Source organism: Coregonus lavaretus, assembly GCF_964263955.1.
Source record: "Coregonus lavaretus genome assembly, chromosome: 15".
Lineage (NCBI taxonomy): Eukaryota > Metazoa > Chordata > Actinopteri > Salmoniformes > Salmonidae > Coregonus > Coregonus lavaretus.
In genome coordinates, this window is record NC_140002.1 from 49914699 (window position 1) to 49941639 (window position 26941).

Below are 26941 nucleotides of genomic sequence, written 5' to 3' on the forward strand. Positions count from 1 at the left end.
GTCTTTGCCTGTCTGACTGGCTGGAGGAGTGCTGGCCACTGGAGGGCAACTTTACTGGAGCACATTTAGCAGCTCATCATCATGAAGTTCATCTCAATAACAGCTGATACAAGTATCCTATATTAGGTTCTACTAATCATATTTCATTTAATGTACATGGTCCACTTTGACCAAAGAGAACAATCCAGACTAATAATTTGCTAAAGATAAGATCATAACGAATACGAGTATTATATGGCCAGAGTGGACCTGATCCTAGATCAGCACTCTTACTCTGATGGCGAATTCTGTCTCTCCCACAAATGCAATAAAGTTTTGTATTTTTTGTTAGATTACAAAACAATAACTTTTTCATAGCATATTTGTCACATTGGTCTTCACACTAACTTTTGTGGTAACTTAAACACAAAGACAACACTTGGAGCTTATGATTCAAAAGGTCTAAAGTAAATGCAAGTCTCATGTCCAGGGTGAATAAATGTTTATTCATGTATATCAGACATCACACAGGTGTGTCAACTAAAATATATATCCCAGACAAGATTGAAGAATGGGACAAGTAGACAAAGTGAATATAAGTCAGTGATTGCGTCTGTAGCAGTTTGTATGAATTTGAGTGGTTACATACAATACATGTTGACAGAATGGCTGCTAGACGGAGTGTTTTTGTACTCCCAGGTAAGGCACTTGCTTCCAGCACCACTGAAGGCCACAGTCTTCAGTCAGGCAGCTTGAAGATGTCACCATCCAGGCTCATGTCACAGCATGCAGTGGCCTGATAGGGATATGACAATAAAAGCATTATGTACCTTTCATCACAAAAGCCATGTTAGTATTTACTGCACGTGTTGCTGAACAATTCAACCCTTTTGTTAGTGTCATATGGAAATTCACATACAATATTCAGTTCATAAGCATTGACTAATGGTGTTTAAGACAACTGGGAACTCGGAAAGAAACGATCAAATCATGACGTCAGGTCGGAAAGTCAGAGCTCTAGAAAGATGGCTGAGTTTCCGACTTAGAATTCCGAGTTGGATGACGATTTTTTCCCCAGTCTGATCTCGTTTTTTTCCGAGTTGTTTTGAAACCACTGAAGTCAGAGATTTCCGAGGTCCTTAGGCAGGGGTAGGCAACCCTGGTCTTGGAGTGCCGCAGGCACTTCATATTTTGATTTAACCTACCAGGAAGACCAGGTGTGTTGAACTGAACTGATCAACCAGTACATACAAATTATATAGAACATTCAATTGAACAGGAGCGGTGCTGTACGACCAGTTGAAAAACGTGGTTATGGTTGGGTTGGGGTTCAAAATGCACCGCTTCCCTTTAAATACGTCACTCGTTGCTGCAAGCCACACCCCCGCATACGTACTGAACGGAGCAAACATATCTCAAAGTCTGTTCAAGAACGTTTTGGGAAAACGTGTCGTTCAGTACAAACCGTTCTACAACGTAGCAAACTGAACGCTCATTGACGGACCGGAGGGGATGGGATCCTAGTCGTCCGATGACCAGCTGACAGCGCACTGCACCGCAACATGGACCACATGTCATCGCCTGTCAGGTTCCGCAGCAGCTTCAAACCTGGTAAATTCGGTGGTGCAGTCATGGCATCTAGCCCTTTGAAATAGTAACTGCAATATTATTGAAAAAGATAGAACAGAGCGTATGATTAAAATGTTCTGTTTTTACCTGCAGTTATGGTGTAATGTTGGATAATGTTTTTTTTGTGCAATAGATGTTGCCTATAATTTAGTTTATTCTGCTATCATCTAACATACATCTTTTCATTAATTTTTTTACTGATATCCGATTGGCCAGGTCAGACAGATCCATGTTTTAGATAGTTTCACATTGCTCAATTAATCTCTTTATTGATTTAACGGCATGCTATCTTCCCATAACTTATTGTGTCCTCTCTACCCTCTCCTCTGGCCTCTATTCTGCACTCTTCAGACAACCAGGTAGGACCTTTAGGACACCATTCATAGACTAACTACTTTAGCTCCTATTGACAATAGTATCTTTGTTAAGAGCCCCCAACACTTCCTCTAAACAGTAACTCGCATTGCTTGTGGTACTGTTTTGGAATGTATCTTTCATATCAGCAATAAATAATTTTCAAAAAACAAAAGGTAAATTACTACACACCTTTTATAGGGTTAAGGTTAGTGTTCCCACACAACCAGATCTCCATGTTACAGTGCTTGTTTTCGGAAGACAGAGGGAAGACAGGCCCCCACCTATGCTAACTGCTTCGAACACCTGTGTGTGAGCTAACTGGGGAGGAATTGTAGTTTGTCAACTGGAGACACACACAGTGTATGGATCTTTGCAAAACTGCTACAGCAAGTGTATCTTTTTTAATTTTAAAGATTATTTCTTGCTTACATGAAAGAAAAGGGGCATATCAGTATATGATTAGAAAAACCTTATTGAAAGCGATTTTTGAAGTTTCTAAACGTTAAAACACAGTGTCGAAATTGTACTTTACACAGAGCCAAATGTGGGCAAATGTAATTGCTGAAAACACTACATACGGAGAAGAAGAGTTTTCGAGAGCTAGCCCTTTAGTTACACCTATATTTGTAGAATAGTCTGATTTGTATGTAGGTTACAATGTGTGTGTTTGTGCTAGACTAAGTCGCCAACCCCCCATCCTCTTACCGGAGATCAGCGTATTAGCGAGAGCCTAGCGTTAAGCTCGTTGTTGTGGGTAATAAGATGTGACGGGTAGGACGTTGGGCCCATAGAATTAGAGTGAACAGTGGTCACCAACCAGTCACAATCGACTGGTCGATCTTCAAGGCATTCCTAGTCGATCGACAAACATTTCTGTAAAAAACCCAACGAAAACCTTGCATTACTATTATTCTTTTTTTTTTTAATTGCGCTGTTGGCGGTAGGTGCATTTTGATTTAGCAGCCCTAGCGCCGGGAAGACAGTGTTCCCATTTCATGTGTCTGAAGATGGGCCCAGAGAGCAAATCAAGTGCACATATAGGCCTATCACTGGCCAATCAGATAGCTCAGATCACTGTGTCTGTAGAGCAGAAATCAGAAATATATATATATATATATATATATACACACTGCTCAAAAAAATAAAGGGAACACTTAAACAACACAATGTAACTCCAAGTCAATCACACTTCTGTGAAATCAAACTGTCCACTTAGGAAGCAACACTGATTGACAATAAATGTCACATGCTGTTGTGCAAATGGAATAGACAACAGGTGGAAATTATAGGCAATTAGCAAGACACCCCCAATAAAGGACTGGTTTTGCAGGTGGTGACCACAGACCACTTCTCAGTTCCTATGCTTCCTGGCTGATGTTTTGGTCACTTTTGAATGCTGGCGGTGCTTTCACTCTAGTGGTAGCATGAGACGGAGTCTACAACCCACACAAGTGGCTCAGGTAGTGCAGCTCATCCAGGATGGCACATCAATGCGAGCTGTGGCAAGAAGGTTTGCTGTGTCTGTGAGCGTAGTGTCCAGAGCATGGAGGCGCTACCAGGAGACAGGCCTGTACATCAGGAGACGTGGAGGAGGCCGTAGGAGGGCAACAACCCAGCAGCAGGACTGCTACCTCCGGCTTTGTGCAAGGAGGAGCAGGAGGAGCACTGCCAGAGCCCTGCAAAATGACCTCCAGCAGGCCACAAATGTGCATGTGTCTGCTCAAACGGTCAGAAACAGACTCCATGAGGGTGGTATGAGGGCCCGACGTCCACAGGTGGGGGTTGTGCTTACAGCCCAACACCGTGCAGGACGTTTGGCATTTGCCAGAGAACACCAAGATTGGCAAATTCGCCACTGGAGCCCTGTGCTCTTCACAGATGAAAGCAGGTTCACACTGAGCACATGTGACAGACGTGACAGAGTCTGGAGACGCCGTGGAGAACGTTCTGCTGTCTGCAACATCCTCCAGCATGACCGGTTTGGCGGTGGGTCAGTCATGGTGCGGGGTGGCATTTCTTTGGGGGGCCGCACAGCCCTCCATGTGCTCGCCAGAGGTAGCCTGACTGCCATTATGTGCCGAGATGAGATCCTCAGACCCCTTGTGAGACCATATGCTGGTGCGGTTGGCCCTGGGTTCCTCCTAATGCAAGACAATGCTAGACCTCATGTGGCTGGAGTGTGTCAGCAGTTCCTGCAAGAGGAAGGCATTGATGCTATGGACTGGCCCGCCCGTTCTCCAGACCTGAATCCAATTGAGCACATCTGGGACATCATGTCTTGCTCCATCCACCAACGCCACGTTGCACCACAGACTGTCCAGGAGTTGGCGGATGCTTTAGTCCAGGTCTGGGAGGAGATCCCTCAGGAGACCATCCGCCACCTCATCAGGAGCATGCCCAGGCGTTGTAGGGAGGTCATACAGGCACGTGGAGGCCACACACACTACTGAGCCTCATTTTGACTTGTTTTAAGGACATTACATCAAAGTTGGATCAGCCTGTAGTGTGGTTTTCCACTTTAATTTTGAGGGTGACTCCAAATCCAGACCTCCATGGGTTGATAAATTAGATTTCCATTGATAATTGTTGTGTGATTTTGTTGTCAGCACATTCAACTATGTAAAGAAAAAAGTATTTAATAAGATTATTTCATTCATTCAGATCTAGGATGTGTTATTTTTTGTGTTCCCTTTATTTTTTTGAGCAGTGTGTGTATATATATATATATATATACACAGGACCAGTCAAAAGTTTGGACACACCTACTCATTCATGTTTTAGTGAAGACATCAAAACTATGAAATAACTGATATGGAATCATGTAGTAACCAATGAAGTGTTAAACAAAATATATTTTATATTTGAGATTCTTCAAATAGCCACCCTTTGTCTTCATGACAGCTTTGCACACTCTTGGCATTCTCTCAATCAGCTTCACCTGGAATGCTTTTCCAACAGTCTTGAAAGAGTTCCCACATATGCTGAGCACTTGTTTGCTGCTTTTCCTTCACTCTGTGGTCCGACTCATCCCAAACCATCTCAATTGGGTTGAGGTCGGGGGATTGTGGAGGCCAGGTCATCTGATGCAGCACTCCATCACTCTCCTTCTTGGTAAAATAGCCCTTACACAGCCTGGAGGTGTGTTGAGTCCCACTAAGCCCAAACCAGATGCTGTGGTAGCCATGCTAGTTAAGTGTGCCTTGAATTCTAAATAAATCACGACAGTGTCACCAGCAAAGCTCCTCCACAACATAACACCTCCTCCTCCATGCTTTACAGTGGGAACTACACATGTGGAGATCATCTGTTCACCCACACCGCGTCTCACAAAGACACAGCGGTTGGAACCAAAAATCTCAAATTTGGACTCCAGACCAAAGGACAAATTTCCACCAGTCTAATGTCCATTGCTCGTGTTTCTTGGCCCAAGCAGGTCTCTTCTTATTATTGGTGTCCTTTAGTAGTGGTTTCTTTGCAGCAATTCGACAATGAAGGCCTGATTCACACAGTCTCCTCTGAATAGTTGATGTTGAGATGTCTGTGACTTGAACTCTGTGAAGCATTTATTTGGGCTGCAATTTCTGAGGCTGGTAACTCTAATGAACTTATCCTCTGCAGCAGAGGTTACTCTGGGTCTTCCATTCCTGTGGTGGTCCTCATGAGAGCCAATTTCATCATAGCGCTTGATGGTTTTTGCGACTGCACTTGAAGAAACTTTGAAAGCTCTTGAAATGTTCCGTATTGACTGACCTTCATGCCTTAAAGTAATGAGGGACTGTTGTTTCTCTTTGCATATTTGAGCTGTTCTTTCCATAATATGGACTTGGTCTTTTACCAAATAGGGCTATCTTCTGTATACCCCCCCTACCTGTCACAACACAACTGATTGGCTCAAACCCATTAAGAAGGAAAGAAATTCCACAAATTAAGTTTTAAGAAGGCACACCTGTTAATTGAAATGCATTCCAGGTGACTACCTCATGAAGCTGGTTGAGAGAATGCCAAGAGTCTCAAATATAAAATATATTTTTATTTGTTTAACACTTTTTTGGTTACTACATGATTCCATATGTGTTATTTCATAGTTTTGATGTCTTCACTATTATTCTACAATGTAAAAATAAAGAAAAACCCTGGAATGAGTAAGTGTCCAAACTTTTGACTGATACTATATATAAACTCCCCTTTTCAGGACCCTGTCTTTCAAAGATAATTCGTAAAATTCAAAATAACTTCACAGATCTTCATTGTAAAGGGTTTAAACACTGTTACCATGCTTGTTCAATGAACCATAAGCAATTAATGAACATGCACCTGTGGAACAGTCGTTAAGACACTAACAGCTTACAGATGGTAGGCAATTAAGGTCACAGTTATGAAAACTTAGGACACTAAAGAGGCCTTTCTACTGACTGAAAAACACCAAAAGAAAGATGCCCAGGGTCCCTGCTCATCTGCGTGAATGTGCCTTAGGCATGCTGCAAGGAGGCATGAGGACTGCAGATGTGGCCAGGGCAATAAATTGCAATGTACGTACTGTAAGACACCTAAGAAAGCGCTACAGGGAGACAGGACGGACAGCTGATCGTCCTCGCAGTGGCAGACCACGTGTAACAACACCTGCACAGGATCGGTACATCCGAACATCACACCTGCGGGACAGGTACAGGATGGCAACAACAACTGCCCGAGTTACACCAGGAACACACAATCCCTCCATCAGTGCTCAGACTGTCCACAATAGGCTGAGAGAGGCTGGACTGAGGGCTTGTAGACCTGTTGTAAGGCAGGTCCTCACCAGACATCACCGGCAACAACGTCACCTATGGGCACAAACCCACCGGCGCTGGACCAGACAGGACTTGCAAAAAGTGCTCTTCACTGACGAGTCGCGGTTTTGTCTCACCAGGGGTGATGGTCGGATTCGCGTTTATCGTCGAAGGAATGAGCGTTACACCGAGGCCTGTACTCTGGAGTGGGATCAATTTGGAGGTGGAGGGTCCATCATGGTCTGGGGCGGTGTGTCACAGCATCATCACAACTCTTTTAAAACTGAGTTGAAATGTATTTGGCTAAGGTGTATGTAAACCTCCGACTTCAACTGTACATATGAGATGAGTAATGCAAGATATGTAAACATTATTGACTGACTAGTGTTCCATTTATTAAAGTGGCCAGTGATTTCTAATCTATGTATATAGGCAGCAGCCTCTAATGTGCTAGTGAAGGCTATTTAACAATCTGATGGCCTTGAGATAGAAACTGTTTTTCTGTCTCTTGGTCCCAGCTATGATGCACCTGTACTGACCTCGCCTTCTGGATGATAGCGGGGTGAACAGGCAGTGGCTCGGATGGTTGATGTCCTTGATGATCTTTTTGGCCTTCCTGTGACATCGGGTGCTGTAGGTGTCCTGGAGGGCTGGTAGTTTGCCCCCGGTGATGCGTTGGGCAGACCGCACCACCCTCTGGAGAGCCCTGCGGTTGCGGGAGGTGCACTTGCCGTACCAGGCGGTGATACAGTCCGACAGGATGTTTTCCAGAGGGTGCCAAGACACATTTCTTCAGCCTCCTGACGTTGAAGAGGCGCTGTTGACCATTTCAGTTTGTCAGTGATGTGTAGGCCGAGGAACTTGAAGTTTTCCACCTTCTCCACTGCGGTCCCATCGATGTGGATAGGGGGGTGCTCCCTTTGCTGTTTCCTGAAGTCCACGATCATCTCCTTTGTTTTGTTGACGTTGAGTGAGAGGTTATTTTCCTGGCACCACACTCCCAGAGCCCTCACCTCCTCCCTGTAGCCTGTCTCGTCATTGTTGGTAATCAAGCCTACTACTGTTGTGTCGTCTGCAAACTTGATGATTGAGTTGGAGGCGTGCTTGGCCACGCTGTCATGGGTGAACAGGGAGTACAGGAGGGGGCTGAGCGTGCACCCTTGTGGGGCCCCAGTGTTGAGGATCAGCAAAGTGGAGGTGTTGTTTCCTACCTTCACCACCCATCAGGAAGTCCATCAGGAAGTCCAGGACCCAGTTGCACAGGGTGGGGTTCAGACCCAGGGCCTCAAGCTTAATGATGAGCTTGGAGGTTACTATGGTGTTGAATGCTGAGCTATAGTCAATGAACAGCATTCTTACATAGGTATTCCTCTTGTCCAGATGGGATAGGGCAGTGTGATGGTGATTGCATCGTCTGTGGATCTATTGGGGCGGTAAGCAAATTGAAGTGGGTCTAGGATAGCAGGTAAGGTAGAGGTGATATGATCCTTGACTAGTCTCTCAAAGCACTTCATGATGACAGAATTGAGTGCTACGGGGCGATAGTCATTTAGTTCAGTTACCTTTGCTTTCTTGGGTACAGGGACAATGGTGGCCATCTTGAAGGATGTGGGGACAGCAGACTGGGATAGGGAGAGATTGAATATGTCCGTAAACACACCAGCCAGCTGGTCGGCGCATGCTCTGAGTACGCGGCTAGGTATGCCATCTGGGCCGGCAGCCTTACAAGGGTTAACACGCTTAAAATGTCTATTCACATCGGCCACGGAGAAGGAGAGCCCACAGTCCTTGTTAGCGGGCCTGGTCGGTGGCTCTGTATTATCCTCAAAGCGGGCGAAGAAGGTGTTTAGCTTGTGCGGAAGCAAGATGTCGGTGTCCACGACGTGGCTGGTTTTCTTTTTGTAGTCCGTGATTGTCTGTAGACCCTGCCACATACATCTCATGTCTGAGCCGTTGAATTGCGACTCCACTTTGTCCCTATATTGACGTTTTGCCTGTTTGATTACCTTGTGGAGGGAATAACAACACTGTTTGTATTCTACCATATTCCCAGTCACCTTGCCATAGTTCAATGCAGTGGTTCGCTCTTTCAGTTTTGCGCAAATGCTGCCATCTATCCACGGTTTCTTGTTAGGGTAAGTTTTAATATTCACAGTGGGTACAACATCTCCTATACTCTTCCTGATAAACTCAGTCACCGTATCAGTATATACATCGATATTATTCTCTGAAGCTACCCGGAACATATCCCAGTCCGCTTGATCAAAACAATCTTGAAGCGTGGATTCCAATTGGTCAGACCAGTGTTGACTAGTCCTTAGCACGGGTACTTCCTGTTTGAGTTTCTGCCTATAGGAAGGTAGGAGCAAAATGGATTCGTGGTCAGATTTGCCGAAAGCAATGCAGTCCTCTCTGTGGGAGCCGTTTTAAGCTAGGTTATCTAGTTGATTATACTGGTAGCCTAGCTAGCTAGTTAACGTTATCTAACTGATTTCATCGTTGCTAGCTTGCTAGCTATCTTTACCAATGAACGGTTGTCTTCTTACTCTACCTACAAGTTGTCCAACACAATTTTGCTAATTGAGCATTATGTAAATCTGTAATATGTTGAGCATCCCAGACAAATTCTCCTACAGCACAATAGTGGAGTTCCTCACAAAGAGAATGATAGGAATCAAGGAGGAGGAAGTTCAGTCTGGGGAGGAAGGGGTACAATGTATTTACAGTGCATTCGGAAAGTATTCAGACCCATTGACTTTTTCCACATTTTGTTACATTACAGCCTTATTCTAAAATTGATTAAATTGTTTTTTTCCCTCATCAATCTACACACAATACCCCATAATAACAAAGCAAAAAACAGGTTTTTCAAAATGTTTGCAAAAAATAAATAAGAAAGATATGTAAATAAGAAGTATTCAGACGCTTTGCTATGAGACTCGAAATTGAGCTCAGGTGCATCCTGTTTCCATTGATCATCCTTGAGATGTTTCTACAACTTGATTGGAGTCCACCTGTGGTAAATTCAATTGATTGGACATGATTTGGAAAGGCACACACCTCTCTATATAAGGTCCCACAGTTGACAGTGCATGTCAGAGAAAAAAACGAGCCATAAGGTCGAGGAATTGTCCGTAGAGCTCTGAGATTGTGTCGTAGCACAGATCTGGGGAAAGGTACTAAAATATGTCTGCAGCATTGAAGGTCCCCAAGAACACAGTGGCCTCCATCATTTTTAAATGGAAGAAGTTTGGAACCAAGACTCTTCCTAAAGCTGGCCGCCCGGCCAAACTGAGCAATCGGGGGAGAAGGGCCTTGGTCAGGGAGGTTACCAAGAACCCGATGGTCACTCTGAAAGAGCTCCAGAGTACATCTGTGGAGGTGGGAGAACCTTCCAGAAGGACAACCATCTCATGACAGCCCGCTTGGAGTTTGTCAAAAGGCACCTAAAGACTCTCAAACCATGAGAAACAAGATTCTCTGGTCTGATGAAACCAAGATTGAACTCTTTGGCCTGAATGCCAAGTGTCACATCTGGAGGAAACATGGCACCATCCCTACGGTGAAGCATGGTGGTGGCAGCATCATGCTGTGGGGATGATTTTCAGCGGCAGGGACTGGGAGACTAGTCAGGATTGAGGGAAAGATGAACAGAACAAAGTACAGAGAGATCCTTGATGAAAACCTGCTCAGAGCGCTCAGGACTTCAGACTGGGGCGAAGGTTCACCTTCCAACAGGACAACAACCCTAAGCACACAGCCAAGACAACGCAGAAGTGGCTTCGGGACAAGTCTCTGAATGTCCTTGAGTGGCCCAGCCAGAGCCCGGACTTGAACCAGATCGAAAATCTCTGGAGAGACCTGAAAATAGCTGTGCAGCGACGCTCCCCATCCAACCTTACCGAGCTTGAGAGTATCTGCAGAGAAGAATGGGAGAAACTCCCCAAATACAGGTGCGCCAAGCTTGTAGCGTCATACCCAAGAAGACTCGAGGCTGTAATCGCTGCCAAAGGTGCTTCAACAAAGTACTGAGAAAAGGGTCTGAATACTTATGGAAATGTGATTTTAAAAAATTTAAGAATATTTGCTAACATTTCTAAAAACCTGTTTTTGCTTTGTCATTATGAGGTATTGTGAATAAGGCTGTAGCGTAACAAAATATGGAAAAAGTCAAAGGGTCTGAATACTTTTCAAATGCACTGTAGGTGTGAGCGAGGTGGAATTCAACAAGGTGCAGGATGCTACTAATGTCAGGGACCAAAGTCCTTGCCTCATTTAAAAATACAAATAAACGACCAAACTGGTCTGGTCCTCCATAACACAAGACCAGTGGCAAGTGCCCGCTGTACCTGTGTGGCTGGGACAGGTGAGAAGTGCAATCATATGGCTGGACTCCTGTTTGGCCTTTTTGGATACAATCAGCACCGGCATCAACACTGCACCCCCAAGCTGTACATTCCAGGAGCAGAGATGGCACCAGCCCTCCAGAAAGGCCAAGAAAAATACTAGACCAGTAAGAATAGGTAAATCTCCTGACCTGCGTCAATGATTTTCAGTTTTGTAATGTCATCTATACACTCGGTGGCTCCTCTCAAAAACAATAACACCATTTTTTTCTCTCTCTCTCTCACATACACACGCCAGTTCTTTTTTTCTTTTTTTTGGACCTTTATTTAACCAGGTAAGCCAGTTGAGAACAAGTTCTCATTTACAACTGCGACCTGGCCAAGATAAAGCAAAGCAGTGCGATAAAAAAACACAGAGTTACATATGGGGTGAACAAAACATAAAGTAAAAAATACAACAGAAAATATATATATACAGTGAGGGAAAAAAGTATTTGATCCCCTGCTGATTTTGTATGTTTGCCCACTGACAAAGAAATGATCAGTCTATAATTTTAATGGTAGGTTTATTTGAACAGTGAGAGACAGAATAACAACAAAAAAATCCAGAAAAACGCTTGTCAAAAATGTTATAAATTGATTTGCATTTTAATGAGGGAAATAAGTATTTGACCCCCTCTCAATCAGAAAGATTTCTGGCTCCCAGGTGTCTTTTATACAGGTAACGAGCTGAGATTAGGAGCACACTCTTAAAGGGAGTGCTCCTAATCTCAGTTTGTTACCTGTATAAAAGACACCTGTCCACAGAAGCAATCAATCAATCAGATTCCAAACTCTCCACCATGGCCTAGGCCAAAGAGCTCTCCAAGGATGTCAGGGACAAGATTGTAAACCTACACAAGGCTGGAATGGGCTACAAGACCATCGCCAAGCAGCTTGGTGAGAAGGTGACAACAGTTGGTGCGATTATTCGCAAATGGAAGAAACACAAAAGACCTGTCAATCTCCCTCGGCCTGGGGCTCCATGCAAGATCTCACCTCGTGGAGTTGCAATGATCATGAGAACGGTGAGGAATCAGCCCAGAACTACACGGGAGGATCTTGTCAATGATCTCAAGGCAGCTGGGACCATAGTCACCAAGAAAACAATTGGTAACACACTACGCCGTGAAGGACTGAAATCCTGCAGCGCCCGCAAGGTCCCCCTGCTCAAGAAAGCACATATACAGGGGCGTCTGAAGTTTGCCAATTAACATCTGAATGATTCAGAGGAGAACTGGGTGAAAGTGTTGTGGTCAGATGAGAACAAAATAGAGCTCTTTGGCATCAACTCAACTCGCCGTATTTGGAGGAAGAAGAATGCTGCCTATGACCCCAAGAACACCATCCCCACCGTCAAACATGGAGATGGAAACATTATGCTTTGGGGGTGTTTTTCTGCTAAGGGGACAGCACAACTTCACCGCATCAAAGGGACGATGGACGGGGCCATGTACCGTCAAATCTTGGGTGAGAACCTCCTTCCCTCAGCCAGGGCATTGAAAATGGGTCGTAGATGGGTATTCCAGCATGACAATGACCCAAAACACATGGCCAAGGCAACAAAGGAGTGGCTCAAGAAGAAGCACATTAAGGTCCTGGAGTGGCCTAGCCAGTCTCCAGACCTTAATCCCATAGAAAATCTGTGGAGGGAGCTGAAGGTTTGAGTTGCCAAACGTCAGCCTCGAAACCTTAATGACTTGGAGAAGATCTGCAAAGAGGAGTGGAACAAAATCCCTCTTGAGATGTGTGCAAACCTGGTGGCCAACTACAAGAAACGTCTGACCTCTGTGATTGCCAACAAGGGTTTTGCCACCAAGTACTAAGTCATGTTTTGCAGAGGGGTCAAATACTTATTTCCCTCATTTAAAATGCAAATCAATTTATAACATTTTTGACATGCGTTCTTCTGGATTTTTTTGTTGTTATTCTGTCTCTCACTGTTCAAATAAACCTACCATTAAAATTATAGACTGCTCATTTCTTTGTCAGTTGGCAAACGTACAAAATCAGCAGGGGATCAAATACTTTTTTCCCTCACTGTACAGTGTGTGCAAATGTAGCAAGTTATGGAGGTAAGGCAATAAATAGGCCATAGTGCAAAATAATTACAATTTAGTATTAAAACTGGAATGATAGATGTGCAAGAGATGATGTGCAAATAGAGATACTGGGGTGCAAATGAGCAAAATAAATAACAATATGGGGATCAGGTAGTTGGGTGGGCTAATTTCAGATGGGCTGTGTACAGGTGCAGTGATCGGTAAGGTGCTCTGACAACTGATGCTTAAAGTTAGTGAGGGAGATAAGAGTCTCCAGCTTCAGAGATTTTTGCAGTTTGTTCCAGTCATTGGCAGCAGAGAACTGGAAGGAATGGCGGCCAAAGGAGGTGTTGGCTTTGGGGATGACCAGTGAGATATACCTGCTGGAGCGCATACTACGTGTGGGTGTTGCTATGGTGACCAATGAGCTAAGATAAGGTGGGGATTTGCCTAGCAGTGATTTATAGATGACCTGGAGCCAGTGGGTTTGGCGACTAATATGTAGTGAGGACCAGCCAACAAGAGTGTACAGGTCACAGTGGTGGGTAGTATATGGGGCTTTGGTGACAAAACGGATGGCACTGTGATGGACTACATCCAATTTGCTGAGTAGAGTGTTGGAGGCTATTTTGTAAATGACATCGCCTAAGTCAAGGATCGGTAGGATAGTCAGTTTAACGAGGGCATGTTTGGCAGCATGAGTGACGGAGGCTTTGTTGCGAAATAGGAAGCCGATTCTTCTAGATTTTGAGTGAGAACAGAAGGTATTTCATTTACTTATAGAAAATACTTTACCGCAAATAGGAAAATACCACCTGCAACATGCAATAATGTTTAACTGATCATCATTCACTGTCTCCACAGCGCTTGAGGTGCCTTCTCCCACTGTGTGCACAGACCCAGGAGGAGCCTGAAAGGGGACAGAGGAGATATATTATTCTTGCCTCTCAGAATCAATAACACTAGTATAATATACACAGATACATGTACACACAAATGGCCTACACAGCAAGGTGTTTATTATAGAGGTAAGTTATTAGGCATATAGAGGCCTACGAGGCTTGGGCCTGTTCCTATTTCCCTTTTAACAACTGTAGTAAGAATGAATGCACGTGAAACAGACAAGGATCTCGTCCTTGCCCCAAACTGGGATCATGAAAGTCCATTATCCAGCATGCGTTTTGAGGTGCAATAGGTAGCATGACTTCATGAATGCGTAGCAAAACATTTTAGTGGCCGCCCTCTTGACAGCGGAGATACATTTCTTCAGTTTTAGAGTTAATTTAGTGCAATTCGACTTATTTTTCCTTGGGGTGGAGAAGAAAATTAGCTGTTTTACAACACATTTCCTGCAATTCTACACATTTGCAGTTTTTAATATGATATCTGAGTGAGACTGACCAACAAAGTCAATGGGGGCCCTCCGGCCGGTAATTTAACCATGATAACAAGTTTAGATAGCTGGCCGCTAAACTAACTTAGCAATCTAAAACAAATGATCTGACATGGGCTAATTGACTGACTATCAGTGACTGACATAACAAGAGAACAACTGCTAATGCACTATCCTAACTCGCAACAGTAAGTTGAGACCTAGACTGAGTTCCTAAAGAAATGGGGGGGGGATTGATCCGAGGGCCTTCAAAATGGGGGTTGCACATCCCTGCCCTAGACAGCCTCTCTTCGCTCACAAACTACTCTAAAGGTAAGTCACCATATTGGAACGTGTGGACTAGAATAGCCTAGTTATTTATAAGCCTGTTATTTTTGGAATACCTAGCTAGTTACATAATCATTCTCTTGCAGTTCTTGGTCATTACTCAACACTTGATAAAACAATAAAAAAAATGTGGTTTTGAACAGTGTCTCTACTCTTCATTTTTTTGGTTTGTAGGATAGCCCAATACCAGAATGTGGATTGGGCCTTTAGCTAGCTATGAAGCTGTGCGTTGTAAGACAGCTACATAGATAAGCCAGGCACAATCCACGTTCAGGGATGGGCTGAATAAAGCAGAAACACCCGCTTCATGATGCGTGTTTTAATAATATTATTGGCCGCCAAAGGAGCATCGTAAGCAACCTGGTTAGGTACAAAAGGTCTGTTAGTTAGCTAGCTCACAACAGCATGCATCAAGCTAACTTAGCTAGTAAGCAGTTAAACTACCTTAGATCGTCTTCTTCGTTTGGGTGCAGCTGGTTTCTTCCGTAGGCCTTTTACAGTCGATGGGGCAAGTTGGGGTTCAGTCAGGGTAATTTGTGCATTAGGGTAGGTCAGGTTGTGTGTTTTGATTATGTCAGGCCATTCTTTGGACCAGGGAAATATTGTTGACGTATTCTGGTCATATGTCCTGGCACCCCCTCAAAATGCAGGCTACATACAGATGTCCTGAGTGGCGCAGTGGTCTAAGGCACTGCATCGCAGTGCTAACTGTGTCACTAGAGATCCTGGTTCGCGACCGGGAGACTCATGGGCGGCGCACAATTGGCCCAGCGTCGTCCAGGGTAGGGGAGGGAATGGCCGGCAGGGATGTAGCTCAGTTGATAGAGCATGGCGTTTGCAACGCCAGGGTTGTGGGTTTGATTCCCACGGGGGGCCAGTATAAAAAATAATATATATATGTATTCACTAACTGTAAGTCGCTCTGGATAAGAGCGTCTGCTAAATGACTAAAATGTAAATGTAATGTCCACTTACTACTTTTAAGTCTGTCGTTCCGAATTAAAGTGTTCCAAATTGCTTGTTGTTTTGGGTCAGTCGGTAGTCTGTGAAATGTAACATTGTGTCGTGTGGAGTCCGACCGGCAGTACTGTACACAGCAGTTTACTTTGAGCATGTTGTATCGGCACCGGACCCCGTGTTTCACCTCACTCAGTCAGTGTTTACCTCAGACTTTGCAAATTTACCCCCCAATCGATCCCAGAGTGCAACGCGGTGTTTACGTTGTGAAGTAGGGCCAATCTATGGTTAACTAGTGTGAGCAGGTAGACGGGCCCATTGATCAGACAGTTAATGTGAGTTGATTGAGGATTATTCTCTACAAAGCCCTCCATACAGCACAGACCCCCCCCCCCCATTTACTGTAGATCTCAATAGTCTAAAGAGGCTTCCTTTACTCATGTCCTTTTCATGACCTCTAACATGAAATAACGAGACAGATGTTAGTGATATGGCGCACACTCTGTTCTTCAGGTATATATCCTAGTTTCCCTCCTCCACTAAGCTTTTGCTTCTGCTTTGCTTGCTCTTCAGTGTCTAGGCCGGTATTTGTAAAGCACTTTCGGACAACAGCTGATGTAAAAAGGGCTTTATAATATAAATATGGTCTGGCTTTATAACCCCCTCCCCCTCCTCCCCCAGTTGTCCAGTCTGTCTATCGAGGAGCCAGAGGATGCAGAGCTGGCCTACACCATGAGAGACTTGCCCCCCGTCCCCCATCCCCGGGGTGCATCTGTGGACCAACACACAACCCCGGGACGCCACACACCTGTCATTGACCAAGAACCAGAGGGAACCGGGCCCGGGATGGGGCAACCCCCTCACACCCTGGGAGGGACACCCCTGCTTCCCTGGCCCTCCCCTGGTGGCCCCCCTCCCTTCGCTCCCCCCAGGCCCAGCCGTGCCCCCCAAGAGGGAGAGTTTGAGCCGCTGCAGCTGAGGAGGTACCAGCTGACCTCTATGGGGTCGCGGTCCATGGACTCCTCCCCTCAGTCCCGACCACGCAGCCCCTGGGGATGCTTCGACCCGTACGACTCTGCAGAGGTGGGTGAGGGTAGTGAGCGGTGGGTACGTGTGTGTGTTTGAGTGAGACCTATGTATGCACAGTTGTAGTGCTAGAATCATTATGAAAACTTCAGAAAGTGTGTGCAGAAGTCTGATAGTATTTGTATCTAATGATGTAGTGACCAATAAGCATCTTTTACAATGTACACAGTACAGTGAATTCGGAAAGTATTCAGACCCCTTGACTTTTTCCACATTTTGTTATGTTACAGCCTTATTCTAAATTGTTTTCCTCATCAATCTACACACAATACCCCATAATGACAAAGTGAAAACAGGTTTTTAGAAATGTTTGCAAATGTATTAAAAATAAAAAACAGATACCTTATTTACCTAAGTATTCAGAACCTTTGCTATGAGACTCGAAATTGAGCTCCGGTGCATCCTGTTTCCATTGATCATCCTTGATGTTTCTACAACTTGATTGGAGTCCACCTGCGGTAAATTCAATTGATTGGACATTTTACATTTTTTTGTCATTTAGCAGATGCTCTTACATGATTTGGAAAGGCACACACCTGTCTATATAAGGTCCCACAGTTGACAGTGCATGTCAGAGCAAAAACCAAGCCATGAGGTCGAAGGAATTGTCCGTAGAGCTCCGAGAAAGGATTGTGTCGAGGCACAGATCTGGGGAAGGGTACCAAAAAATGTCTGCAGCATTGAAGGTCCCCAAGAACACAGTGGCCACCATCATTCTTAAATGGAAGAAGTAAAAGGTACATGACAGCCCGCTTGGAGTTTGCCAAAAGACATCTAAAGGACTCTCAGACCATGAGAAACAAGAATCTCTGGTCTGATGAAACCAAGATGTAACTCTTTGGCCTGAATGCCAAGCGTCACGTCTGGAGGAAACCTGGCACCATCCCTACGGTGAAGCATGGTGGTGGCAGCATCATACTGTTGGGATGATTTTCAGCGGCAGGGACTGGGAGACTAGTCAGGATCGAGGGAAAGACTAACAGAGCAAAGCACACAGAGATCCTTGATGAAAACCTGCTCCTGAGCGCCCAGGACCTTAGACTGGGGCGAAGGTTCACCTTCCAACAGGACAACGACCCTAAGCACACAGCCAAGACAATGTAGAAGTGGCTTCAGGACAAGTCTCTGAATGTCCTTGAGTGGCCCAGCCACAGCCTGGACTTGAACCCGATCCGACATCTCTGGAGAGACGCTCCCCATCCAACCTGACAGAGCTTGAGAGGATCTGCAGAGAAGAATTGGAGAAACTCCCCAAAAATAGGTGTGCCAAGTGTGTAGCGTCATACCCAAGAATACTCGAGGCTGTAATCGCTGCCAAAGGTTCTTCAACAAAGTACTGAGTAAAAGGTCTGAATACTTATGTAAATGTTATATTTATGTTTATTTATTTATTATATATTAGCAAAAATGTCTAAAAACCTTATTTTGCTTTGTCATTATGGGGTATTGTGTGTAGATTGATGAGGGGAAAAAATATTTGTAATCCGTTTTAGAATAAGGCTGTAACGTAACAAAATGTGGAAAAAGGGTCTGAATACTTTCCGAAAGCACTGTAAATGGCCCAACATACAGTGCCTTCAGAAAGTATTCATACCCCTTGACTATCCCGAGGGTTATCCCGAGTGGCACAGTGGTCTAAGGCACTGCATCGCAGTGCTAGCTGTGCCACTAGAGATCCTGGTTTGAATCCAGGCTCTGTCATAGCCGGCCGCGACCTGGAGACCCATGGGGCGGCGCACAATTGGCCCAGCGTCGTCCAGGGTAGGGGAGGGAATGGCCGGCAGGGATGTAGATCAGTTGGTAGAGCATGGCGTTTGCAACGCCAGGGTTGTGGGTTCGATTCCCACGGGGGGCCAGTATGAAAAATAAAAATGTATGCATTCACTAACTGTAAGTCGCTCTGGATAAGAGCGTCTGCTAAATGACAAAAATGTAATGTAAAAATGTTTCCCATTTTGTTGTTTTACAGCTTGAATTCAAAATTGATTACATTTATATTTTTGCACATTTGTTGAAAATGAATTACTGAAATATTTAATTTACGTAAGAATTCACACCCCTGAGTCAATACTTTGTAGAAGGTCCTTTGGCGGTGATTACAGCTTTGAGTATGTCTTGGGTATGTCTGTACATTTGCACATCTGGATTTTGGGATTTTCTCCCATTCTTCCTTGCAGGTTTTCTCAAGCTCTGTTAAGTTAGGTGGGGAGCGGCAGTGAACAGATTTTCAATGGGATTCAAGTCTGGGCTTTGACTGGACCACTCAAGGACTTACACATTCTTGTTCTGAAGCCATTCCAGCATTGCTTTGGCTGTATGCTTGAGGTCATTGTCCTGTTGGAATGTAAATCTTCTGCCCAGTCTAAGGTAATTTGCACTCTGAAGCAGGTTCTCATCAAGGATTTGCCTTTATTTGGCTCCACTCATTGTTCCCTCTATCCTTACCAGTCTCAGTCCCTGCTGCTGAAAAGCATCCCCATAACATGATGCTGCCACCACGATGCTTCACGGTAGGGATGGTGTTAGACGGGTGATGAGCTGTATCTCGTTTTCTCCAGACGCTTTGCATTCAGGCCAAAGAGTTCAAATTTTGTCTCATCAGACCACAGAATCTTTTGTCTTATGCTCTGTCTTTAATGTGCATTTTTTGCACATTCCAGGCATGTCGTCATGTGCCTTTTTCTCAGGAGTGGCTTCCGTCTGGCCACTCTCCCATAAAGCCCAGATTGGTGAAGTGCTGCATAGATTGCTGTCCTTCTGGCAGGTTCTCCCATCTCAGCCAAGGAGCTCTGTAGCTCTGTAGGTCCTTCTCTAGGCAGAGTCTGGGTAGTTCCATATTTTTTCCATTTCCCAATGATGGAGACCTCTGTGCTCTTGGAAACTTTCGACACTCTAGAAATTGTTTTATACCCTTCCCCAGATATATGCCTCATCACAATTCTATCTCGGAGATCTACGGAGAACAGTTCCTTGGACTTCATGGTATAGTCTCTGCTCTGACATGCACTGTCAACTGTGGGACCTTATATACACAGGTGTTTTTCTTTCTAAATCATGTCCAAACAATTGAATTGGCCACAGGTGGACTCCAATCAAGTTGTAGTGACATCACAAGGATGATCAAAGGAAATTGGATGCACCTGAGCTCAATTTTGTCATAGCAAAGGGGTGTGAGTACTTATTTCTGTATTTCATTTTCAATAAATGTGCAAACATTTCTAAAGCATGTTTTCACTTTGCCATTATGGGGTATTGTGTGTAGATGGGTGAGAAAATAAATAAATTTAATCCATTTTGAATTCAGGCTGTAACAACAAAATGTGGAATAAGTCGAGGGGTATGAATACTTTCTGAAGGCAGTGTATGTTGATTGATAGATGCTGTGTTTGTATCCTGTCTTCTGTCTTCCCTACAGGACATGAACAGGGAGTATGTGGGCTTTGCCACTCTGCCCAACCAGGTACACAGGAAGTCAGTCAAAAAGGGCTTTGCCTTCACCCTCATGGTAGCAGGTGAGACATCTAAATTACTCAGTTTACTACTGAAATGAATTAAATACAGAGAATAATCTATTCCAATGAACTTTGTTTTATTTAGATGAACATTTCCCAACGTATTTACGCAGAAAGAATGTGGATGATAGAGTGACTGACTTGCCTTCTTTCTCTAGGAGAGTCTGGTCTGGGTAAATCCACTCTGGTCAACAGTCTGTACCTTACAGACCTCTACAACGACAGGAAGGTGCTGAACGCAGAGGGTGAGACAGAAATATTGTCAGTAAAACTAATTTCTCAATGTGTCCATTACTATTAACTACTATTATTACTGAATTGCTATAACAGCAAATCATTCCATAGGATTCAACTTGTGTGTGTGTGTGTGTGTGTGTGTGTGTGTGTGTGTGTGTGTGTGTGTAGAGCGGATCACACAAACAGTGTACATCACCAAACACACCGTGGGTATCGAGGAGAAGGGGGTCAGACTCAGACTCTCCATCGTAGATACACCAGGGTTTGGTGACGCTGTCAACAACACGGAGAGGTACATGGGTTATATAGGCCGTAATCATGATGATCTCATGATGATTTGCTGCCATCATAGTCCCTCACGGAATGACGATTCAGTGGATGTAAAACAAATCCCTCAATCTGCCGTTGGCACCAAGTCAAATTAAACCCAAGGTTGCCTTGTTAAATCTTCTTCATACTCTTAAATTAAATACTCATTAGCTAGGAATGTTGTTTGAAATGTCTAAAACAACATACTTTGGTGATATTGTTATCAACCTGCTGCATACCCCTTAAACATATACATTTACGTGTGCAGGTTGTGCTAACATTCATTAAGACAGACTGGTAGAATAACTAGCATAGCTAGCCATCGCTAGCATTCACTGGTTGAAGTTGAAGTAACTTTGGAGTGTAATGGAGTTGACTGGTGACTATGACATGAATATACAGTACCAGTCAAAAGTTTGGACACACCTACTCATTCAATGGTTTTTATTTATTTGTTATGTTTTCTACATTGTAGAATAATAGTGAAGACATCAAAACTATGAAATAACACATATGGAATTATGTAGTAACCAAAAAAGTGTTAAACAAATCAAAATATATTTAATATTTGAGAATCTTCAAAGTAGCCACCCTTTGCCTTGATGACAGCTTTGCACACTCTTGGCATTCTCTCAACCAGCTTAATTGAAATGCATTTCTTTTAACAGGTGTGCCTTGTTAAAAGTTAATTTGTGGAATTTCTTTCCTTCTTAATGCGTTTTAGCCAATCAGTTGTGTTGTGACAAGGTATGGGTGGTGTAGTGGCTTCCTTTCCTCTTTACCATAGCCACTGCCCTAGCCTGAAGCGGGGTTGTTTCGGACGCATACAGTCCACACTCAACGTTTCCAAACGGCCAAACATTCAATGAGATCCAGGGATATAGTGCAACAAAAATGTTTATTCTTCTTATCTAACAAAAAGGTATTCTCCAATCAACTTAAAGCAGAGATTACTTGAAATGCAAATACATCATATAATATGACCTGTCTGTCTGTATTTCTGTATGTCTATATGGTCAAAAAACTATACCGCTCCCGCATCTAGCAAGGACTCCTCCCCCCGAAGGCCCAACTTCCTGCCTTTATACTAACACAATTAACACAGTACAATGAATGGGCAAGAGGGGGGGCCAAAAACTGAGTTACACTAATAACAAATGAATATATCTCAATCCGGAAAATAAATCATAAAGGTACGTACCTAATATTTCATCATATACATTAATATTTAATATATTTACACAAATGTACATGGAGCTCAGTATGTTCAGTCTTTTATACAAAATATGCCCAAATCGGCTCTAACAGGTGGTATACAGAAGATAGCCCTATTTGGTAAAACACCAAGTCCATATTATGGCAAGAACAGCTCAAATAAGCACATGAAGGTCAGTCAATCCAGAGAATTTCAAGAATTTTGAAAGTTTCTGTAAGTGCAGTCTCAAAAACCATCAAGCGCTATGATGAAACTGGCTCTCATGAGGACCGCCACAGGAATGGAAGACAGAGTTACATCTGCTGCAGAGGATAAGTTCATTAGAATAACTGCAGCCCAAATAAATGCTTCACAAAGTTCAAGTAACAGACACATCTCAACATCAACTGTTCAGAGGAGACTGCGTGAATCAGGCCATCATGGTCGAATTGCTGCAAAGAAACCACTACTAAAGGACACCAATAATAAGAAGAGACTTGCTTGGGCCAAGAAACACGAGCAATGGACATTAGACCGGTGGAAATCTGTCCTTTGGTCTGATGAGTCCAAATTTAAGATTTTTGGTTCCAACCGCCATGTCTTTGTGAAACACAGAGTAGGTGAACGGATGATCTCTGCATGTGTGGTTCCCACCGTGAAGCATGGAGGAGGAGGTGTGATGGTGTGGGGGTGCTTTGCTGGTGACACTGTCTGTGATTTATTTAGAATTCAAGGCATACTTAACCAGCATGGCTACCACAGCATTCTGCAGCGAAACGCCATCCCATCTGGTTTGCGATTAGTGGGACTATCATTTGTTTTTCAACAGGACAATGACCCAAAACACACCTCCAGGCTGCGTAAGGGCTATTTGACCAAGAAGGAGAGTGATGGAGTGCTGCATCAAATGACCTGGCCTCCACAATCACCCGACCTCAACCCAATTGAGATGGTTTGGGATGGGTTGGGCCGTAGAGTTAAGGAAAAGCAGCCAACAAGTGCTCAGCATATGTGGGAACTCCTTCAAGACTGTTGGAAAAGCATACTTTGAAGAATCTCAAATATAAAATATATTTTGATTTGTTTAACACTTTTTTGGATACTACATGATTCCATATGTGTTATTTCATAGTTTTGATGTCTTCACTATTATTCTACAATGTAGAAAACAGTAAAAAATCAAGAAAACCATTGAATGAGTAGGTGTGTCCAAACTTTTGACTGGTACTGTATACACGCTGTATATCATTCACGACATTTGGACGGGAGCTTTAATAAAAATAAAAATAAAAATAAATTAACTATGCGTGTCGTTATTGCTTGAATTCGGGCTTGGCCTGACTACTTTCAATGGAGAAAGATTGCTTCTATACCCCACTTCCGTGATTTTTGTAGAAAACGTCACTTCGCCATGTGGAGCTATAGTGGAGAGTGTACATCTATCATCATGTTGATCCACCATGTTTGTAGTTTCCTCTGAGTGGTGTTGTTTGTGCTCTTTATAGCTGGAAAGAGATAGAGGACTACATTGACCAGCAGTTTGAGCAGTACTTCAGAGACGAGAGCGGCTTAAACAGAAAGAACATCCAGGATAACAGAGTCCACTGCTGCCTCTACTTCATCTCTCCCTTCGGACACGGGTACCAGACTACACACACTCATACTACACACACAATACATATCTCTCTCTCTCTCTCTCTCTCTCTCTCTCTCTCTCTCTCTCTCTCTCTCTCTCTCTCTCGACACGTGTACGAGGTAGATACACACAGTTCTTTCACAGTAAACCTGCTTTTCCACGATTATTTTAATCATTTTGTCTGTGTGTGTGACTCTCCAGTCTGCGTCCGTTGGATGTGGATTGTATGAGGGCTCTGCATGAGAAGGTGAACATAGTCCCTGTTCTGGCCAAAGCTGACAGCCTCACACCCACTGAGGTCCGCAGAAAGAAAATGAAGGTAAGAGACTGTACCTGTGTTATGGTCATCTTTAATGATCTTTACCAGTGCTAATTTGACCTGTGGTGTTCCTATCTGTGCTACCGAATTTCTGTGCTATATGCAATGTAATGTTGTTTTATACCTGTGCTATATGCTCTAATGTTGGTGTATATACTTGACCTGTTCTATAATGTTGATGTACAGTACCTTCAGAAAGTACTTCGTTGTGTTACAAAATGGGATTACAATTTGATTTGTGTTTTCCCCCCTCCCAATCTACACAAATTACTCTGTCAAAGTGTAAGAAATTTTTTAACATTTGTAAAAACAAAAAGAGAAGAAAAATAAAACATTAATATATATTGATTACAGAAGTATTCAACCCCCTGAGTCAGTACATGTTAGAATCACCTTTGTCAGCGATTACAGCTGTGAGTCTTTCTGGGTAAGTCTCTTAAGAGCTTTCCACACCTGGATTGTGCAACATTTACCCATTTATTATATTCAAAATTCTTCAAGCTCTGTCAAATTGGTTGTATATCATTGCTAGACAACAATTTTCAGGTCTTGCCATAGATTTTCAAGCAGATTTACGTCAAAACTGTAACTCTGCCACTCAGGAACATTCACTGTCTTCTTGGTAAGCAACTCCAGTGTAGATTGGGCCTTGTGTTTTAGGTTATTGTCCTGCTGAAAGGAGAATTCATCTCCCAGAGTCTGGTGGAAAGCAGACTGAACCAGGTTTTTTCTCTAGGATTTTGCCTGTGCTTAGCTCCATTCTGTTTCTTTTTTATCCTGAAAAACTACCCAGTCCTTAACAATTACAAGCATACCCATAACATGATGCAGCCACCACTATGCTTTAAAATATGGAGATTGATACCCGGTAATGTGTTGTATTGGATTTACCCTAAACATAACACTTCGTATTCAAGACAAAAAGTGAATTGCTTTCCCACATTTTTTGCAGTATTACTTTAGTGCCTTGTTGCAAACAGGATTAAATTATTATGTGACTTGCTAAGCACATTTTTACTCCTGAACTTATTTAGGCTTTCCTAACAAAGGGGTTGAATACTTATTGACTGAAAACATTTCAACTTTTCATTCTTTATTCATTTGTAAAAAAAATCACTTTGACATTATGGGGTATCGTGTGTAGGCCAGTAAAAAAAAAAAAACGCTATTTAATCCATTTTCAATTCAGGCTGTAACACAACAAAATGTGGAAAAGTCAAGGGGTGTGAATACCGTATGTGTGTGCATGTGTAGATCCGAGAGGAGATCGAGAAGTTTGGTATCAACATCTACCAGTTCCCAGACTGTGATGGTGATGAAGATGAGGAGTTTAAGATGCAGGAGCAACTGCTCAAGGTGACTTCAGACCTGGGGAGGATAGAGGACTATTAGGGGATCTGTATGTTTTGTATATAGCATATAGCGCTGACCACATGGCTTAACCATGAGTCTCTGTCTCTCGCTCTCTAGGACAGTATTCCTTTTGCTGTAATTGGCAGTAACGTACAGGTTGAGAGTAAAGGACGCAAGTTCAGGGGTCGGCTCTACCCCTGGGGTGTAGTGGAAGGTACGCTGCACACGCACACCTTCACGTTTACACTACAGATCTCACACACACAACTGGACTTTGCACGGCGAACAGCAGAGTCGGGCCTCACTGAGCTTGCCTGTAAAAAATACACTTGATTTATATTTGAGCCAGCATCCGCACAGTTTACCGTGAATGCAATCTCCGCGAACGTCAGGGAAATTACCTGTCGACAGTGTACCTTTTGATTGAATCCTATGAATTCTATGAAAACAAACACAGACCTAATATCAGTGTTGTGTTGTCAGTGGAGGACCCGGCCCACAGTGATTTCCTGCTGCTGAGGAACATGTTGGTGAGGACTCACATGCAGGACCTGAAGGATGTCACCAGAGAGACACACTACGAGAACTACAGAGCACAGTGTATACAGAACATGACACGCATGGTGGTGCAGGAGAGGAAACGCAGGTTGGTTCTACACACATGCATGCACACAGACACACACACACACAGAATAGACATACACAGAATTACCCCATACACACTAAAGTTGTACTGATGTACAACACATTTGCACAACGGTTGTGCTACGAATGAGTTTTTCTGCACAAAAATAATTACACGATTACACAATTTAATTTACCTTTGTGTTTTGTTCTGTGTGTTAGCCTGCATGATAAGATTCGGAGTGATAGCAGTGTTGACTTCCCCATGACCCCACTCCCACTGGCCCCTGTAGACAGTGAGACAGAGAGGCTCATCTGGCAGAAGGACGAGGAGGTAAGAACACACACGCGCACTCCTAGACCGACACCACACACACCAGTATGTATTGCACTGCACTGCGTTGAAGTTGGAGGTCTTCTTCCAGTCTACATTTGGAATGTTCTTCTTCAGCGTCTCAAAAACCTAGACCGACACACACACACAAACAAATACCAACATAAACACACTCTCACTCTCCCTTTCCTCACCTCTCTCTCACCTTTGTGTCTAGTTGAGGAGGATGCAGGAGGTGTTGGAGAGGATCCAGGAGCAGATGCAACACAGACAGAAACCAGACTACTGATTTACCCACAATCCTCCTGGGCCTCTCTGAGGTCCATTCCAGAGACACCTGGAAAAGGGGAGAAGGAAGAAGGGAGGAGAAGAAAATGTGCATCAGAGGAAGAAATGTGACACCCTCAATCAAACCAGCACCATTCACCTCATTGGTGTATCAGCCTGCGGGGTCTCCATGGAGATGAGCTCAGACAGGAATCCTCTGCATCTGACTGT

At 43.8% G+C, this 26941-nt stretch overlaps 1 protein-coding gene across 1 annotated transcript; it reads left to right on the top strand.

Annotated features, from left to right (window-relative positions):
* Positions 1-1541: 1541 nt before the first annotated feature.
* LOC311143174 (septin-5-like) lies at positions 1542-26732 on the top strand (the record flags this gene model as incomplete). Its single annotated transcript, XM_084178958.1, has 13 exons — positions 1542-1590; positions 1960-1967; positions 16520-16921; positions 20340-20436; positions 20595-20681; positions 20842-20965; positions 23683-23817; positions 24015-24132; positions 25387-25488; positions 25603-25699; positions 25969-26131; positions 26332-26443; positions 26661-26732. 13 exons carry the CDS (start codon positions 1542-1544, stop codon positions 26730-26732), a joined length of 1566 nt encoding a protein of 521 aa, XP_084035084.1.
* Between the last annotated feature and the right edge of the window lie 209 nt (positions 26733-26941).